The sequence below is a fragment of the Puma concolor genome, chromosome D1, assembly GCF_028749965.1.
Source record: "Puma concolor isolate L17-30 chromosome D1, mPumCon1.1.hap2, whole genome shotgun sequence".
In the NCBI taxonomy this organism is placed as follows: domain Eukaryota; kingdom Metazoa; phylum Chordata; class Mammalia; order Carnivora; family Felidae; genus Puma; species Puma concolor.
The window spans coordinates 51415621-51435688 of NC_141676.1; the positions used below are offsets into that span (position 1 = coordinate 51415621).

A 20068-nucleotide genomic window follows, 5' to 3' on the forward strand; every position below is an offset into this window, starting at 1 on the left:
TTGTAAGCTCCAGACCAAAGCATTCAAATGCTCTTCAGCTTTCTGGCTATTTCTTAGCAGCCCCAGAGATTGAGCATGATCAGAAACTCTCTCAGCATGGTCCTGCTCTCTCTTGGTAGCTCCTGGCCTGCTTGACCTGCACACTATGCGTTCCCCCGTGACCTGCCCTTGCCTTCAAACAGCAGACAGGCCCCTGTGGATTGCTCTGGACAGGGAGGTGCTGCTCCATATCATCCCTCCCACAGCAGGCCCAGCTGTGTTCAGGTGTCTGAACCTAGGCTTTGGAGGGCCTCCTCTCACCTGGCCTCTCCCACAGCAATCCAAGCTCATGAGTCTGGCATCTAAGCATCTGTTAGCTTACCCCAAATTGTCCTGGACACATGATGGTAATACTAACGGCTGCCATTTCTTAAACACTCATTCTGCACCGAGCTAAATATTTATGTGTGTCTCATACCTCAATATTTATAAACTATTATTATCCAAATTTTACAGACAAGGAAACCGAAACTTGCAGAGGTTAAACGACTGCTCAAATCACACATCCTGGAAGCAGTGGAGATGGGATTGAACCCGGGCAGTACAACTCCAAGGTCTTATTCTTAACCACTCTGCAGCACTTCCTCGCTAAGCCTGGCCACTTCCAACTGTACCCTTCTGATTTCTTGATACTCCAGCCATAGGAAGGCATTCTCATTTTGCAGTGTCTTTCTCATGCCGTCCCCTCAAACTAATGGTCCCTTCGCTAGTCTCTATCCATCGAAACTAATTCTTCAAGGTGATTCTCCTTCCTTTATGACAGCATCCCTACCCCTACTTGTCTAAGAGCATCTCTGCTGACCCACAACTTGCTCACACCTCCGTTTTGGTTGTTTCGTGTTGCCATGGGGATATCCAACAGGGGCTGACATCCTCTTTCTTGGACCGCTAAGTATCTGATTGAGGGAATGGGGGAAGGAACCCCCACCCTTCCCTCTCTTTTTCCAGAGCTGCCTTGTTCCAGATCTCTGGCCTAGGTAGATATGCCAGGTAAGGAAAGGGATGCACTGGGAGCCCTACTGGCCATTCTCAACATCTTTATTAGCCCCAGAGCTGATACGTTAGTCTCCATCTGTCTGATTCTTGTTCTTATTTTTCAGTTGGCGCTAAAACCAGACAGCGCTTACGCAGTACAAATAATTATCAAACGCGCACCAACCTGGGTCACTTAGTGAAGGATGAAGTGGCAGTGGCCATAGAAGGACTGGTCTGTGTTGGTCTGTATGGCACACTGGTGACCAGTACATCATCTCTGGAGGTATGAGTACTCGTCACTAGCAAGGAGGCCCCACAGCAGCTTGGGTGACCCCTACCATTCACACAGTGCCCTCTGTCAGGGAGCCTGGATCCCCAGCAACCTGCAGATGACCCTGTAATCCACCTGTGGGAAATGCCAGGAGGGCAGTCTAGGAGGACAGGTGTTTGTGCTGTGGCCACTGGGCAATGCCCGCCAGAGTGAATTAGTTCATTGCTATTTAGTTTATAGATTAGTCTTGTCAATTTTCTCAGCAGAGACCAGGCTCTCAGGCCACAGGCATCCTTCAGTGAGTGGATAATGAGGGTGTCCAACCCTGAAAACTGCCCCCCGAAGGCCATCCATGCCTCCACTCTCTCCCACGTCCACACCTCACCTGCCCCCTGGCAACAGAACCTTACCCGCTGATGGGCACTGCTAGAAGTGTCTTTCCTCAGCCCCAGAACACAAAGAAGGCTGCCCTCACTGCCCTTCTCACAGCGGAGAACACACATGCACAATCTCACCTCCAAGGAGGAACAAACAGACATCAAGTCATTTCAGTGCCTCAACCTGATGATAGATAGACTCAGAGAAATGCTTTAAATGTAGCCTCAACATGAATACTTTCAAGAAGCTTCATCACAAAAAATATCCCCTAAAAATATAACCAGCAAAGGCTTATGGTTGAAGCTGGTTGATAAGTAAATTGATTCATTATATGATTTCTTCTACTTTTGTGTGTGTTTGAATTTTTTTTATAACAAAGGTTTCCTTGTGTTTGTTTGTTTGTTTGTTTTTTTAATCTAGCACTTAGGGATCTGAGCTTTTCCAGAGGGGGGCACAGGATTCCACCTTTCCTTGCTGGGGATCAAGAGAACCAGAACTGGGGTTTGAACCTCAATTCCTAGTGACACAAATGGTGCTTCTTGTACAGGGCCATTCAGGCTCTCTGTAGATCCTAACACCCGATCAAATGACCAAAGGCTCAGCTCACTCTCCTTCAGACACTTATCATCTCTCCACCCTGCCTCCACCCTCTCCCTGATTGCCAAAGCTGCCTCCTCTAGGCTTCCTACTTCTGGATGACTCTTCTCCGACCCACCTTTCCCAAGGCATTACTCCTCTGCTCCCAAACCCTCCATGGTTCCCCATTGCTTCAGGAACAAAGCTGTATTCCTTAGCTCAGCCATCTGAGCCCTCTTATAAGATCCACCTTCCCAGCTGCACTTCTCACCACACTTAGTTCAACCCCACTGAGCCAGTTCCTACTCCCTGAATAACTGAAGGATTTCCCTATTCCTCTGTTTGGGGTGCTTTTCTCCAGCTATACTTTTAAATCTCACCCATTCTAAGACCTTATCCAAATGTACCGACCCAAGGAAGCCTTTCCTGACACCATCACCCCCCGGTGCCTGAAGGTGCTGGCTGGCTCTTCCTCTCTGCTTCTGCCATACTTGGTACTCACCTGCATCAACTTGCTTACGGCTCTGGTTGTCCAAGTCCTCGATATGTCTGTCTCCTCTTCTAAATTAAAATGCTTGAGAGCAAGGAGTATGTTCTATTCACCTTCCCATCCTCAGAGCCCAGCCGTGAACCCGACACACAGGTAGACACTCAGTATATGATAGCTGATGAAAGATGTTAGGTGTGTGCACTGAGTGGAGGGCAAAAGGAGGAGGGGCATGTGAGAAAGAGCATGAGCGAGCTTGGCCACCTTTCTGAATAAAGGTGGGGAGCCGTCCATGGCAGCCTCTCCTCTCTCACTTTCTCTGTACACGAGACCCCCTCTTCGTGGACTAATCCTCAGAGGTGAAGGAGCTCTGCTGTAAGAATGACTTGACCGTGCTTGGCCCTGGCACAACCTAGGGACAAGTGGTGAATGCAGGTAGATTTCCACAGGACTGATGGGAGAAGAGAACGTAACTTCCCCTAACAGATGATAAAACCAGGCATTTCCACTTATTCTATTATTTTACAATGCTAAGCAACAAGAAAAAAAAAAAAAAACAGATCTGAATTGGCGAGTTTTCTCTATCATCTAGAATGTTCAGGGGCCTCATACATAACTGTAGCCTGTAGCTGGCTACCTCCTATGTGCCTCCCAAGCTGGCTCGGGGGGAGCACAGACCCCAGAATTTGGCAGGCTTTAGGTAAATACTAACTGGATTAATCAAAGTTTATTCTGTCTTTTGAGGCTTCATTTCAACACTTGTCAAACAGTTTAATTTTGAATCGATGCAACAGTTTTCTTTTTGCACTGGGGGGGAAAACGTTTAGACCAGTAAGAGACCAGGGAATTTCCCTAAAGGCAGGCTGTGTGCACTGGCAAGGACAGCCTGGCTCCTGCCTCTGTCAGGAGAAAGGGGCTTCCTCTGTAGGCCTGGGCTGGAGGGTTTTCATTAGTAGGGTATTAGCAGCTCTGTCTTCACTGGAGGCCTGAGGGCAACATGGGAGGCAGATGAAGACGGCACACAGAACCCACTGCTGCTAGAGAGCCTAGACTACAAGGGAACTGCCCGGCCTGGACTTTTCGGGGCTGAGCCTTTGGACAAGGCCAATCAAGCCTCCTGCACTGACTGCGTTGGGCCTACCTTCCTCTCCTGGTGCCTCGGCAGGACCAGCAGTGACTGCCTCTCTTACCTCACCAGGACACGGAGGCTTGTTCACTGAGGATTTGGGAAACATCCTGTCATAGGCCAAAGCGTATCCCCCTCCCCAAATTCGTATGTTGAAGTCCCAACACCCAGTACCTTAGAAGGTGACTATCTTTAGAAGCATACTCTTTAAAGAGATAATTAAGTTAAAACGAGGTCATGGGGGTGGACCCTAATCCAACATGACTGGTGTTCTCATAAGGACACAGATGGGTACAGAGGGAAGACCATGTGAGGACACAGGGAGATGACCATTTACAAGTCAAAGACAGAGGCCTCAGAGGAAACCAAGCCCGTCAACACCTTGATCTTGGACTTCCAGCCTCCCACCTGAGAGACAACACATTTCTGTCATTTAGTCCAGCTAATCTGTGTGTGTTGTTATGGCAGGGCTAACAAGCTAGGACCCGCCCCAGTCTGATCCCGGACACACTAACCTGCGGACACAGGGCCTCCTCTCCAGAGATGTGGGGCCCTGTTCCCCATCCCTGTCAGTCTAAGGAAGACTTAAACAACATCCAGGTAGGGACAGTTCCTCATAGTCCTTTATCTATCTTTGCAAGTCAGCTCCAAATGGGACATGACCAGGGATCAAGGCCAGACTTTGTTGGGCTTCAAGGAGGAAACTCTGAGACATGGCAGCTGACCGGCTCTTAAGCTGCATTCAAGGAGCTAAGTGCCCTGGGCCCAGCTGTCTCCTCTTCAACGCAATTCAACAACTCCAGCGTGTGATGGGGGGAAGGAGGGCAAGGCCCAGGGCACTAATCTCAGCTCACCTATCACAAGACATTTGCCCCTGACAGCACTTAGGCCAGAGTGATATGGGGGTTTTCCCGAGAAAAGTGATCCAGGAATCTGCCATTGCACACATACTCCTGCAGACCAAAGACAAGCCAGTTAGAGAATTCCCTTCTCCAGGTGCCCAAGAGGTCTCGCTCCTGGAAGTCAGTCGGTCTGATCCCCGGGTGGTGGGAGCATCTGCAATTGCTCCTGGGGGCCTCTCTCCATATTTCTCACTTCTTGTCCATACAGCAGGGCTATTTCCCATGGGAGATCCCCCAGCAATTTCTCAGATTCATAGTGAAAGGGTAGAAAGGACCCATAGCAGGGGAAGGAAGTACCAACAGGAGATCCCTCCTGCCCCCTGCCACCCCTGTTCCGAACTCCGAGCTCCTGCACTCCTTCCCATGCCCCTGAGGAAGGAGAGGAGCAGGGGGAGGCAGTAGAATGAGTCCAAGCTTTGCAGTCAGACTTGCGTTTAAATCCTGGCTTTGCTCCTTAGAGCTGGGTTAGTTTTTGATCTTGGGTAATAGATATTAACCTCTCAGGTTACTATGTAATGGAGATAATAATACCTGCCTCACACAGGGCTGGCCGGAGGGTTACGAGAGAGGACAGAGTAAACCACCCCGCTCAGTGCCCGGCCCAGTAGATTTGCAACACGTTGCCTCTCTCCTCTCAGAGAACATGTCCCTAGGTGCACTATTCCAGAAGACGGACTTGGCCAAGACCTCTTATCAGGCCCTAACTGCTGGGGTTAGGGGAAAAAATACATGACACTGACTCCCTTTGAGAAGTTACCAAATCCCTTGGAGCCAGCTCCCAGTTAGGCAGACCCTGGGGCTACAAACACAGCACACGTGCTCCAAACTTTCTGTGATTCTCTAGCAGTATTGGACAGAAAGGTCCAGGCCACCAAGTCTTCCAGAGCAGAAAGTGTCCCATTGATCTTGTGCTTACTCTTAGAGCCCCTTGGCAGCTTTCTCAGCCATTCCACCAGGGTCTCTCAGGCACCTCACTTTGGGACAGTGAGCAGGCAGGGTTTATGTTGTTCACGGGCCAGGCAGGCACCTGGCAGAGAAGTCACAGCCGGGAGATGGATTTGGGAGACCCCAAACATGGAGGCTGAAGCTGAAGCTGGGCTCCTGGGGTTGGGGGCAGGAAGGGCCATGTCCTGACCACATTCATGGAGCAGGAGGTCCCTGGCCCTGGGCACTGGTGTCAGGAGAGCCCATTTAATTCAGAGGTGGCTTTGACAGAAGATGGTCAAGTTGTCCTGGTGGCCCAGAGAGGCCCCACAATTGCTCCCTGTGGACATCACACTCTCACAGAACACCTACCTATGGCCAAACGGGCAATTGCTCCCGGGATTACTTAGGAAAGGTTGCCATACGTGGTGTGTGACAGTGATGCAACAAGACGTGGGTCTCATGTAGCCTGTGGAAGCCTTCTCACGCCATCCCTCATTCAACTGTCGCTAGATTTATTTAAAATTCTCTTTCAGGGGCACCTGGGTGGCCTAGTCAGTTAAGTGTCTGGCTTCAGCGCAGGTCATGATCTCACAGCTCGTGAGTTCAAGCCCCGCGTTGGGCTCTGTGCTGACACCTCACAGCCTGGAGCCGGCTTCAGAGTCTGTGTGTCTCTCTCTTTCTCTGCCCCTCCCCTCTCTTGCTCTCTGTTGAAAGTTATGTGGTTTTTTTTTTTATTTTTTTTTTTTAAATTTTTTTTTTTTCAACGTTTATTTATTTTTGGGACAGAGAGAGACAGAGCATGAACGGGCGAGGGGCAGAGAGAGAGGGAGACACAGAATCGGAAACAGGCTCCAGGCTCTGAGCCATCAGCCCAGAGCCCGACGCGGGGCTCGAACTCCCGGACCGCGAGATCGTGACCTGGCTGAAGTCGGACGCTTAACCGACTGCGCCACCCAGGCACCCCGAAAGTTATGTGGTTTTTACAATAAATTTCATATTTAAAAAAATAAAACGTTAAAAAAAGTAAAAAATAAAATAAAATTCTCTCTCAAATACAAATAACCATGACATTTGAGGACTAGATTCATGACCCTGGAGCAGCCCTTAACAGTTTTCAAAGTGCTCCTGATTAGTAGGCAGGACACAGAGGGAGGGCACTGTCCCACCTGAAGTCTCCTGTTAACATGAGATCCCGAGTCTCTGCAGCCCAGATATTACCCAATCTGTACCCAGCCTCCCTAAGGTGGTCTTCTCAGGCTTTCTCTCCAGGCTGAGGGGAAGCGTCCCATTGGGCAGCCCGAAGGACCCCGGGTCCACCCTAAAGAAGAGGCTGTGGCTGGATCTGGGTTCTGAGCTCCGGCTGTACAGCCAAGCTGAACAGAGAGGATGGGGCCCTGGGTAGACACAGGCACAATCAGCAATAAGGACTGGCTAGCTCTATAGCATACAAGATAAGGAAGGAGCCCACCTTCAGCAGGCAGCCACCACCAGCACCCACCTGCTCAGAGCCTGAACATGCTTGGTGGAAACGGTGCTCTCCTTTCACACAGGCACCCCAGCCCCCACTCGACACCCCTGCACAGGCAGGCTCCCAGCCAGTTTACTGAACAGTGTTGGCCTCTCTCCACCCCCACACCCCTACCTGGGTTACTGCCGAGGTTTCTCTGACTCTAGTCCCTCACCCCACCTTCCAACCCAATCCAGAGCACCATCTTACATATCCCTTTACGGCTGACACCCTGGGGTCTCCAACAGATGAGGTGGGTTGTAGGCAACTTGTCACTAATGATAAAGTAGCTAAGCCAAGAGGCTTTTTATAGAAATTAGATTAGATTCCAGGTTATCTTGCCCCATTCTCATGTACTTTATAGAGTGGGAGGAATCCAGCCAGGAAATCAGCAATTGCCTATGGTGCTCAGGAAGTAACAGTTTCTTTTTTTTTTTTTAATTTTTTTTTCAACGTTTATTTATTTTTGGGACAGAGAGAGACAGAGCATGAACGGGGGAGGGGCAGAGAGAGAGGGAGACACAGAATCGGAAACAGGCTCCAGGCTCTGAGCCATCAGCCCAGAGCCCGACGCGGGGCTCGAACTCACGGACCATGAGATCTTGACCTGGCTGAAGTCGGACGCTTAACCGACTGCGCCACCCAGGTGCCCCAGGAAGTAACAGTTTCTATGGCACCATGGAACTATGCAACTTCCTACTATTTTAGAGACTTACTTCCAAATAGGTCTTTGTGTGTGTACATATATACTTATTGGGGCTGGCTGTGTATCCTTAACAATCTGGTCACGTCCACCAAGTGCTTCTCACAGGTTAATGTCATCCGACACGTGCAGACTGACCAACTTCCCGCCTCAACATGAAGAATTGGATCTTCATGGTAAATTTAAGACTCTGAATAATCTGACCTCTCAACATGGTGGCAAGATAGAGTGGAAAAAACATGGGTTTAAGGATCAGGTAGACCAGGCGTAAGTCTTATTTCAGCCTCTTGCCAGTTAGGGAACCTTAGGAAAGTCACTTTTCCTGCTGGGTGAAAGCCCTGAGAGGCCCCTGTGAGATGTACATCAGCACAGATGGCTCTGTGCTCGGTCCCTGACGCCTGGCGGGGACTTAATAAATGATGATTTCCAATCCCAGTTACCCATATAACCCCATTCCTCAGTTGTAGCCAAAGCAAACCCCTGGCTGTTGTCTGCAACCGCCTCTTAATTCACCATCCCCACACCTTCCTTTGTGCATTGCTGTTCCCTGAGCCAGAAATGCCCTTCACCCAGAGGAAGGGGAGTCTCTGTTCCCCATCTTTCCTTCCAGACACATCTCAAATGCCACTTCCTCAGCAAGCCAGGTACCCCAAACGCTTCTTTCTCTGAATGTTCTCTCTGTGGTTTGGTCATTATTGCCTGTTTTGAGAAAGGAGTACACTCCTTAAGTGCTATCCAAGCAGAGGACATGTCTCACTCCTCTCATGTTCCCATCATCCCAGTCCTCAGCATAGAGGATGGTCAAAAATCATTCAGTGCCTGAAATAATAAATGAGGTCACAAGTTTATTGCCTCCAGAGTACTTAGAATTATGCTCTACCTCTGCTCCTGAAAGGGGGACTTTCCTTAGATCCAGTGGGCCAGTTCTGACTTTAGGGCGTCCCTGGCCTCCATCCCTGCCAACCAGGCCAGGATAGCGTGCCCCACAGGCATCCACGTTGCTTAACCACAACACTCTCCATCCTCCACCCATACACCCCACCCAAAACCTCAGCCTACTTGAATAAGGCCCTGCTGCCCACAGCCCTTCCCTGGCTCCTTTTAGGGCTGGAAGCTCACTCTGCAGCCCAGGCTGCAGACAGACAGTCAGACTTCCCAGTGTCGTGCCCAGTGCCTTCCTGGATGTCTCCTTCCTATACCTGCCATCCCCTCTTAGGATGCTGTGAGCCAGTGCCTCAGACCACATGGCCCAGGTTCTTCAGATGCCAGGATGCTGTGTTCTCAAAATCTTCAAGGGGTGACCATGAGTCTGTAAGAGACTTCGAGCCCCGGATAGGTGGCTGAGCCAAGGTAGGCATGAACAGAGAATGCAGAGTCTAATCACTTCTTTGGGGTCACAGCTTCAGAGTTTCAGGCCACAAAGCTTCTCTCCCAAACCCTGTTACAGGGCAGGACTTTGGCCTGTGGCTTGGGACAGAGAAAGTCCTGCAGAGTTTGCAGCCACCCCCTCCCGGCCTCCCACCTTCATCCCACCCTGCGTTTGCTGCAACTCATCTCTGCTCAGAAGCCAACTATCCCCCACAGTCCTGCCGTTCTCTTAGTTAGACCTCCCAGCAAATCTGCCTCCCCTACTATTTTGCAAACTTCTCTCTAACCAATACCGTTTGGACAACGCCCTCTTTACATAGACCACAACACAGGCTGTAAGACTGCTGCCTCCCCCTAAAGATCAGCGTGAATTCTGTGGAATTTCTTACATCAGTGCGAACTGAAATCTGCCTCTTCTCTAATTCTCTCTCCCATCACCACCATGGACTCCCAACTCTGCCCTCTGAGCAACACACAACAAGATAGGTCCGACCTGAAAATCAGTCATGGCCCTGGTGTCTTCCTGTCAGTTCTCAAGTCCTTTCAAACCTTGCAGAGCACAGACTCCAGCTTTGCAGCAGAGAGCATCCCTCCTCCACCTACTCCCAGAGTGTGGTGTGTCCAGCCTTGGCCAGTGCAGGAAAAAGTGGGATGATCTTCTAGCAAGGTCTAAAGCCAGTATTTCTATTAATGCAACCAGGCTAAGGCAACCTATATGGGCTTTTCCACATGGTCAGGTAGGAAACTCACACCATTGATTTTTGGAGTCTGCAGGCAGGACTCTGCACCTCCCTGCCACATGCCACATCTCACAGAGCTGGTTTGGGTGCTCAGCTCTCTCTGCTGCCTTCATCCTATACATGGGTGACCAGCCATCTGAAACCAGGCTGCCATGTACTTCTGCCTTATGGACTCCCTGCTCACCTTCACCAGGGTTGCCCCTTCCGTGTCACACCTAGAGGCCCAGAGAACGCTACTTGCTCCGAAGTTTCAGAATAAGCCCGCTAGATGATATAAATCACTCTTCTTGACAACGTAGTTTTTTCCGGGCTTCCTGAGAAGAGGATGACATGGGATGAGCCAAGCACCACAGGCAACACGGTATGTGCATCCTCTCATTTCATCATCACAAGAACCAAATGAAATAGGCTTATTATTGTTCCCATTTAACAGATGAGGAACTTAAAGCTCAAAGCAGCGACAGAAAATCTGTGTACAGGGGGATTTAAGGGGAGTTTAAAGGGAGGCCTGTCTGGTTCAAAGTCCATACTCTAGAGCTAGCAGGGACCTCGGAGATCAGGGAGGCCAGGTCCTCATGGTGGAGAACACCTGCTGCCCGCCATGCTGGAAGGAGGGGGATAGGCAGGAGTCAGTTTCCTCATCTCCAGAAGCAGGACAATAATCCCCGCCCGAGGCACTATGCAGTTCCAGTGAGCTGGCGCGGCGAAAACCTAGACGGACTCACAGGGTGGTTGTTGTTGTTACCGGGTGAGCGGCACTGCATAGAAGAACCAGATGTCTTGGCTGGTCACAGGAAGAGCTTATGTAATAAAACTTTTTCATGACATCCAGTCAAGGTCAGGTGTCAGAGCCAAGAACTATTCCTTTGCTTTGGTAAAATGTTGAATTAAGAAGAATCTTCCTTTCCCGTCCAAATTCAAGTTCTAACGTCTCCCCTTCCCCTACTGCAATCCTCTCTCTCCAGTCCCCCAGCCACCACCACCCCCCCCCCCCTAACCTGACCTGGTTGCTTACTGAATCTGGAGTTCGACACCACATCCCTGGTACACCCAAGATAGTCCTGTCACCCCAGGACCCCACCCAGCATTTGTCTGCCTCCTTTCTCTCTTGAGTGTCCCAATTTGGACAATAAATTAAATCTAAAACTCTGGGTCTTTTTTAAAAAATCACTTCTCTGGCACGTATTTGCCTCCCGTGAAATGGGAATAATATCACCCACCTCATGAGACAAGCCCTTTGTAAACCCCATCAAAGCCGGAAGCCCCCCATATCCTTCTTCTGGAGGCAGCTTTCCGTGGGGCCAGTCTGCCGACACCTCTTTTGCCTTGGTGAAGCCACGCAGTGTCCAGCTAGCTATTCCTGCAAAAACCTCTTTGATTCAGGGGAAGCAAGGCCCTGTGTTGGGAGAAGGACTGTTGCCCCTGAAGAGAGTGGAGTTGCCACGAGTGCATGTAAGAAACAAAGGTAACTGATTCTTGGTGTTCCTGGCCTCAGCTGTGGCTCTGCCCTCCTCTCTTCCCTAATCCCTACAACAGACCTTTGGCTCCTATACAACTACCTCTTTCTCTCTCTCTTTCCCTTCCTTCCTTTCTTTCCTCCTTCCCACCCTTCCTTCCTTCCTTCCTTCCTTCCTTCCTTCCTTCCTTTCTCTCTCTCTCTCTCTCTCTCTCTCTCTCTCTCTCTCTCTCTCTCTCACACACACACACACACACACACACACACACACACACGCATGGTTTATCAACCTTAAGAGTTCCTTTTGGCAGAGATTTCTGGGCTTTTCTGCCAGAAGCAGGTTGGAGAAGCTTGCTAAGACTTCTTGGGATAGCAGTGCAGTCATAAGGGTGGCCCTCCCAGTTAGAGTGGTCCCTGCCCAGCTGAGAGGCCCAGCTACATGTGACTGGTACATTCCAACCATGCACACAACTCACCGTGGATTTACGTTTTCACCCGGGAGTCTGGGCAGGAGTTCTGACTATGCCCACTGAGCACACTCCCAGCAACCAGCAAGCAGTGGCTGTCCCTGAGCAGACAGAGATCAACCCTAGGATTTTGGATGAACCCCTCCTTATGCCTGTCCTCATCACCAGGAAGAAACAGATATACCCAAAGCAGAGCCGCCTGAGACCGGCTCAGCAGCTATAGGCCTGAGGAGAGGCCAGGCTGCCATCAATTCCCCTGAACAGCCTCACCTGGGTTAAGAATCTGTTCTTGGAGATTTGTCAGAAGGCCCTCCACCCACTCACCTCTGCATAAGTCATTCCTGAGTCATTCCTGGACAGCCCAAGTCCCAAGTCTGCAATCCATGGCTATCCTTGATTCTTTACCATGGATGAGAAGGCCCTGCACCCATTTTAGTATCAGTAAAAATAAATAAATTAATTAATTAATTAATAGCACAAAAACAAAAAATCAAAACAAGATAAGGTAGAAACTTCCCAGAGATCCAGCTGCATAATTCAAAAGAGCCAGGAGGCTTGACAAGTTTTCCCTCGAAGTTGAACCCCAGGCTTCCTTGTCTTTGTTTTCACTTGGCAATTACCACATACCAGGCAATAATCTAAGTGTTTGACATGCATTAGCCCAGCTCTGTCTTAGCAAACTAAGGTGACGCTGTGCCATGGCAAAGGCAGGACCTGTCCTTGGGAGGCTGGAGAGTGAGGGACCTGGCCAGACAGAAAGGTGTGGAAGGGAGAGAGGAGGAGGAGAGGAAATCCAGCCTCAGGGTCACTGAGTCTCCAGGCATCAGTCAGATTCTAGATAAGGTCTTCTCCCCTCCCCTGACAGCTATGGGCCTCCCCCATCCATCTGGCCCCCTGACACTGGCCCTACTCACAGGCCTCTGCTTGGAGGAACGAGGTCCCTAAGGCTGGATGCCTTCCCCGGATGGGTGCCACCCACCACCCCCCACTCCAACACTGCACAGGCCACTTCTCGGGACTCATTGGATGTGTCCCTAAACTTTGTCGGGGGGGGGGGGCAAAAGTGTGGGGGTTTTGGAATATATCTTTCCACAGAGCTGACAGATTGGTGGTTGTATTCCCAGAAAAACCATTCGATACACATGTACCAACATGGAGAACTAACAAGTATGAGTGTCCATACCATAAAACACTCCCTACTTTCCATCAGCCCACATATAGTAGGCCATAGGACAGAAAGGAGGACGCATGAGCCTTCAAACCCCCATTGGCAATGGCTACCAACAGACTACCTTCTGAATTCTTGACCTCTAAGATTCCAGCTTTAGCTGCTCTGCAGACTGAATTCACCCTAAACCTGGTCTTTTTCCCATTTTTCACTGCCTAATGGAATCTCCATCTGGACCTCTGGCAGCTCTTCTCTGGCCAACTCACAGTGCTACAAAGAGGCCCAGGCCACAGGGCCAGGAGGCCTGGCTTCTGCCACCAGCAGCAGGTGACCCTGCATAGGTTCCTTTGGGTAGCTTCACCATTTGTGTGTGTGTGTGTGTGTGTGTGTGTGTATGTGAGTGTGTGTGTGTATGTGTGTGTGTGTGATATGAGAAACTACTCAAGGCTCTCTTCTGATTCCAAAAGGAATCAACCATCCTCATTTCCCTTCCCCCTTCCAAGAATCTCCTCCTTGCTCTCATGCTACTAACAATGCCTCGTTCTTCTCCCAGCACATTAGCACAAAGTGTCAGTGTCCAATTTGATGCCTTTCCCTCTCCCTCAAATCCAGTCAGTCACCAAATCCTGCAGGATTTCTGGACAAGATCACTCACTCTCCATCTCTATTGCCATCGCCTTGATTTACACCCTAAGCTACCTCTATGGGTTATTCCAAGAGCATATTCTCACAGGAAGTTGCTCCTTGGTCCTGCAACCTGCCCTTTTCAGCCCTGAATCCTCCTGAAAGCAGAGAGCTCACCACGTGTTTTCCACACCAAAAGGCCTTCAATATCATGAGAAGAAAATGTCAATTCCTTAGCTTCAATGCTCAAGGCCTTCCCTGACCTCTCCCCAGCCTAAGACTGCAGTCTCACCTCTCCCAGTGTCCCCTCCCCACTCCACCCTCTGACTCTAGCCATGTGGGACACTCCTTACTGGGCTTGTCCCAGTCTTTCAGGTTCTGTTCTTGTTTCTTCCCTCATCACCTGTGCAGAATAGCCTACTCTTTTCCCCTTTTACTGAAGCAGACATTGCAAAACCAGCCAGCTCCAGGCCCATGTTTATCACAAACTCTTCCTGGACATCTGCTAGATGTAGGGCTGCACACAAGAGTCTAGAGTGGGTGTGGACAGAGACACGCCAATAAGGCACCTCAGGACCATAGCACAGTTCTCCAGTTGATGCTACATGTATGTACTAGAGAGAAGAGTAAAAGTGACTTGGAGGTGTGGGGAGGAGAGGTGCTTCAAGAGTTTGATCTGCATCCTGAAGTTAAGAAGAGTCCGTTCAGCTCATGGGGCAGACAAAAAGCTTTCCATGAAGAGCAAATAGTGCGTGCAAAGACAGAGAGGCACAAAAGATAGGATCTCTTGAGCTACTCGGTTTGGGGAACAGTGGAGATACAGCTGGCGAGCTACATTATTGCCAGCCTTTGCAGAGCCTGGAAGGCCAAAGAAGGATGTTATACTTTATCCTATCAGGGAGGCAACCCTATCCCATCTTGTGCAGACCTTCCATCCACAGATACGTTACAGGGCCACATGACTACATGACATGGAACATGGTGATCAAGAGCATGGTGCACAGTGAAGAGTCAGTTCTCTGTGTGCATAAGGGCATACGTGACAGACAGAGGAAATGAAAGCAAGAATTATAGAGGAGCACCAAAGTAAGAATTACCAGGAGCACTAAGTAAAAATCTTAAATTTCCTGAAGACAAAGCTGTGTTAGCAGCCCCCCGGAAAATCGCAAGGCCTTGCGGAGATCTGGGTTTGAAGCTAAACAGATTGCATCTCCCAGATTATTTACTGAGTGTGTCAGAGATAAGAATGGGTGTCTTGAAGCTCTGCAAGGGCTAAGGATACCTAGCTCTCAGAGTCTATGAGGGATATAGCCCACCTTTCTGAAACCACCTGTGGGCTCTTTGAAAACCGAGACACCTAGATGCCAGCAAGTGTTGAAACCAAAGACTGATGCCAGGAAACATAAAGTGGAACCACCGCAAAGAGGAAGCAGGAAAAATAGTGACTCCAGAAAAAACAAAGCTGCCAAAAGCTTCAGCCTAGTTGTGCCCACACCAAGTGGTGACAATGTCACATCTCCCCCCACCCAAGTGTCACCTCTCAAATGGGGGTGCACAGTCTGGGAACTTAATAAATGTCTAGATACCTCATTAGTTGCATTCATATTAGCTTTTCCTCCTTATATTTTGCAAGAGGGGATCAGCCAGAGGATTTTAAGCAGGGAAGTCATGAACAGGTTTGTATTTCAGAAAAAAAAAAAAAAAAAAAATTCTGACATCCACGTTAAAACCAACTTCCAAATGTTATTATGTCAAATGATAGAGCCTAAAGGGCATGCCATTCTCCAAAGCTGAATTGTCTCGGAATCATTCCCCTATCCTCACTGCTGGAAGCAGTCCGGTCAGTCTGAAGACAGATACCACATACTCCCTGGCCCCCTGGCCCACAGATTCTGTCTTTCCAAAGTCTCTCCCACCTGTCCCACTCAGGCCCAATAGAAGGCCTCACCGCTTCTATGCTGGTGGATTTTCAATGTCCTAACTGGTCCCTCCATCCCAGGGTCTTTCCACTCTGCTCACTCCTTGCCACAGCCACAGTGGGCTAGAGCAGGCTCCACCTTGGCCTTCATCAGAATCACCCCTGGGGGAACTTGGGAACACCATCCCGGACCCACTTCATCCAAACAGTTTAAAAGCTCCCCAGGTTTGCAAACCAAGGTCCTTAATCCTTGCCATAGATAGTGAAGAGCACCACCCTGGAATGTGTTAGAAAGGCAGATCAGGTTCCACCCCTGACCTAGGTAGGAATCATAATCTGCATTTGAATTAAGACCCCCCTCGTGATTCTTAAGCTTGTTAAAGGTTGAGAAGCTCAGCTCCAAAGGGTTGCCTGACCATTCATTCCACAAATATTTACTGGATTTTCTCCCCGTCTGGCTAGGGGTTGGGAGGGTCAAGGGCCAAGGTCCTGGACTTTGAGAAGCTCACAGTCAATCCCTTGATTAAAACCTGTCACTGGCTCCATGCTTTCTAAGTCCAGACTTCTGCACCTGGCTTTCACGGCCCACTGGGGCCATGTTTCATCCTTGTCACCAGCTTTATTGTCTAGCACTTGCTCTGAGAGTCCAGTTAGACCACTTGCCACTTCTCATGACTAGCTGGTGCTTGCCCTGCCTACACAGATCTCAGCCCAGGTCATGCTCTACCCACCTCTGCCTGGAGACGCCCAGGAGAAATCCTCCGAGATGGATCACACACATCACCCCTTTCTTGAAATTATCCCACATCTTCCCTGCTCAGGTGAAAGACAGGAATTCCCACAACTATTTGCTCTTCCCTCCTTCAGGGCATTTGTCATTGTACTTAAAACCAGTGCATGGTCTTAAAACCAGTGCACCTGCCATAGCTACCCCAGTAAAGAAGAGACCATGATTCTCAGTTTGTCCCCCCCCCCCCAGTAGCAATAAGCTAATAACTGGCACATCATCTAATTTCTAAGTAAGAATAATAATAATAAATGTATGAATAAAATCATGTATGAATGCAGTGAGAAATGCACTAATCTCTCTCATCTCCCACTTCATAGTTGTTTAAATATGAATTTAAGCAGAATACTAATGGGCTGCCTTCCAACCCCAAGAGAGAAATAATCTTGAAATCAAATAATATTTTGTTTTCCAGATACAAACAATAATCAAAGACTGAACATCTTGAAGATGAATTTTGTGCACAGCCAACTACCTTCCTGTAGTTGGGCATTTAACTTCACAAAATGCAACATACAATTTGGAAACACTTCCAATTTGTATTATAATCAATTAAGTAACTGGGAAAGGAAAGAGACAAATGGAGAGAAAGATAGGAAGTAGACCAAAATATGCAAAGGGGGACCCACCGATACCAAATATCCAGCTGCTCTGAAAGCAAACTACAACACTCTGGGTTTGTTTTTTAAGAGGATTTAACACTAGTTAGAATACCTGTTTCAATCCTACACAAACTTTGGAAATTCTAGCTTTTAAATACATAATCTTATTTTCATTTGAAGAAAAACTGCGGGTCTGGAGTTGGGATGTCATGAGGGAGAGGAGGGAGAGTAGGACCATCCCCATCTGGCAGTCTTCTGGGACTGCAGTGGCTTGAGACTTTGATGGCATGTTGCATTTTTGCAATTAGAGTATAGAGTTGGTCTCAGTCGAGGCGTTGCATCTGACCACACTGAACAGATATGCTTGGGCAAAGAGACACTAAGCTGCCTGACCTTCCCCCCCCCCCCCCCCCCCACGACTTGTGCTCTCTAGTTACTCTGATGCTTCGGTGACATACCGCACAAAACTGAAGTGAATGACCATCCAGCGCATCTCCAGGGCCATGCTGGCACCTGCAGGGGCGCGGAATGTCCATGGATCCCAGGCAGGGTTGGGTGAAAATTCGAAGCAAATCCTCCTCCGGAGTTATACCCTCCTCCCAGTCTTCTGGCCAGAGAAGAGGAAGAGGGTTCCTGCCCTCGCATCTGGGACCCACTCTGGGGCCCTAACTGGCACTGACCCCCACTCCTCGAGTGGTTCTTGAATCTGGGGGCTTTCGGTTACCTAGGCAATGTACCCGCGGGGGGCTCCCGGCCCGGAACGCGCAGGGGACCTGGGGCGTGGGGACAGCCCACTGACCTGGGTGCTGGGCTCCTCTCCGGGCGGCTCAGGTGTGAGGGCCGCTCCCGTGTCCCTCCCACCTCCGAACATGAGAGCCGCGAACCGAGCTGCAGGCCACTGACCCACCGACCAACTGACCGACCAACCAGCGGACCGAGCGGCAGCGGCCGGGTCTGGAGCCCACGTGACGGGGGCGGGACCCACAGGAGGCTCGTCCCGGAGCCCCCGCTTCTCCCCGCCCTCCTTCCCCTAGGACCGCCCCTCCACTCCCCTTCCTTCTCGGGCTCCGCGGCGGTCCGCAGGGACCGGTCCGCCACCGGTTCCCTGTCCTCGGGGACCGGCCTCGTCAACTCCGCCCTTTCGAACCTGCCTTCGCCTAGTCAGCCCAGCCGTGGCCCCGCCCCCTGGACGGTGCTACAAGCCCCGCCTCCCGCAGACCACGCCCCCGTGAGCCCCGCCCCGCTCCTGTTGCCTCCCCGCCCTGCACCCTTCCGGTCCCGGAGACACCGACGGGCGGTTCCTGGCTCTGGTGCTGCCTGTCCCCTGGGCTTCTTCAGCCCTTCAGCACCATTCATTCCCCGGCCGTAGGAAATGAAAACGAGGAAGCAGAAAAGCAATTTGTATCTAGAGTTGCAAAGAGAGAAGCCACGGAAAAACCGATTGGAGGCACACCCAGAGTAGCAACACTTTGGGTGTCCGGACTTCCCGGACCCGTAGGATCCAGTCCAAGTTGAGGTTGGCCTGAAGGCAGCCTCATTCCCTGTCTCTGATCAACCCGTCTGGAAGGCTCTGCGTCCCACTGGAGTCCGGCTGCCCTCGAACCCCGCGACCTGGCGTGGAGGTCCCCCTAGTGGTCAGCCCCGACTAAAGACACTTTGCGCCTTGTCTTGTGAACAGCTAAGGACAAGAAGCACTTCTCTGTGCTCAGCACCAAGGTGGGGTTCCATAGGGCCAAGAGCTTTGGCGACTTCTGACCACAGGAATAAGTTCTGGAATCAAGGCGGGACTGGGCCCTGGGGACTTAGTCCAACACCTTCCCCTAGTGTATGGCCTGAATCCCCTTTGGTTGTGCTGCTAGGTTGTTGCCTTGCCTGGGCCTCCCAGGACCAGTTGCTCAGTTCAGCTGATTAAAATCCCTTTGGGCCGCAGATGGCATCTACACTGCACACTCTGGCATAGTCCCGAACTCTGGCCGGAGTCACTACAGCCCTGGCTTCAGTTTTTATCTACATTTGTACAGGCTGGACAAACTCCGTAAGACACATCTTTTTTTTCAAATTACCCTGGTGGTCTGAAATTACCAGTGTGCCCAGAAGGCTTTTACATGTGAACAGAACTTAAGCCACCCTGCAAATATGAGACTCTGGTCACTGCCGGAACCTGGCCAGAAGCAGACTAAAGGCAAAGCCAGCAGAGGAAGGCTGGGGCCCACAAGAGTTGTGTTACAGCAGGACACCCTTCAGTTCTCTTTCACTTCCTTAAAATAGCAGCAGAGGCTTTTGTAGACCTAGGCACTATAGTTCACATGAGTTCATGGGTGTTTCCAAATCCCACATGTTATTGCCCCAGTGGACACACTGCCCTAGCCTCAGTCCCTAGAAAATGCTAATCTGCTCTCTGAATTATACAATTACTTTTTTAACATTACCTTTAAAAATGGTGTAAGTCACTGGTTCTCAAGCTTATTCACACTCTAGAACCATGTTGCGGGAGGGGGCTTAAAAAAATACAGCCTGGGTCCTACCTTCAGAGGTTCTGGCTTAATCGTCTGGGAGTATGGCCTGGTATTAGGAGTTTTAAAAGCCCCTCAGGCGATTCTTACATGCAATCGAGTTTAACTACTGCTATAGGCCATAGGGACTTTCATCCTGACTAAACTCCAACAAGAGACCTCAGAGCTGAACAATTCACCCAAAAGAAGCCCAAGATAGTATCCGTGGGCCTGAATGCTTTGCTGCCCTGGCTCCAAGGAAGCAAAGTGGCACATTGACAAGGAGAAAATGTCTTGACCTAAAAGAGTGATTCTAGCTGTAGGAATTTAAAGCACCTGGGAGTGTTGTTAGTGGCAGGTGCACTCTGCAGAGTCGACAAGTTAAAGTATATCACAGATGAAGGGCAACCCTCCTTTGTGCCTCCAGAGGAATTATGCGTGCAGGACTCACACATAATTCCATTCACTGATAATCCCACTCTACCCTCCTCCCGAGGCAGTCCATGTTCCTTATCCCCGTGAAATAGGTATTGTCATTTTACCCACGGAGTAGGT

At 50.1% G+C, this 20068-nt stretch overlaps 1 protein-coding gene across 5 annotated transcripts in view; it reads right to left on the reverse strand.

Moving 5' to 3' along the window:
• Positions 1–18149, reverse strand: part of PPFIBP2 (PPFIB scaffold protein 2) — a 144855-nt gene extending 126706 nt beyond the window's left edge. For 2 of the 5 annotated variants that reach the window (XM_086678066.1, XM_086678068.1), the window contains exon 1: positions 17821–18140. Coding sequence is in view for 1 of the 5 variants with exons in the window: in XM_086678075.1 (XP_086534201.1) it covers positions 17821–17892 (72 nt within the window). In the remaining 4 variants the exon portion in view is untranslated. Of the gene's footprint in view, positions 1–17820 lie in introns of all 5 variants that reach the window. The other 3 variants (XM_086678075.1, XM_086678063.1, XM_086678070.1) reach the window with 3 other exon arrangements.
• Positions 18150–20068: the final 1919 nt, after the last annotated feature.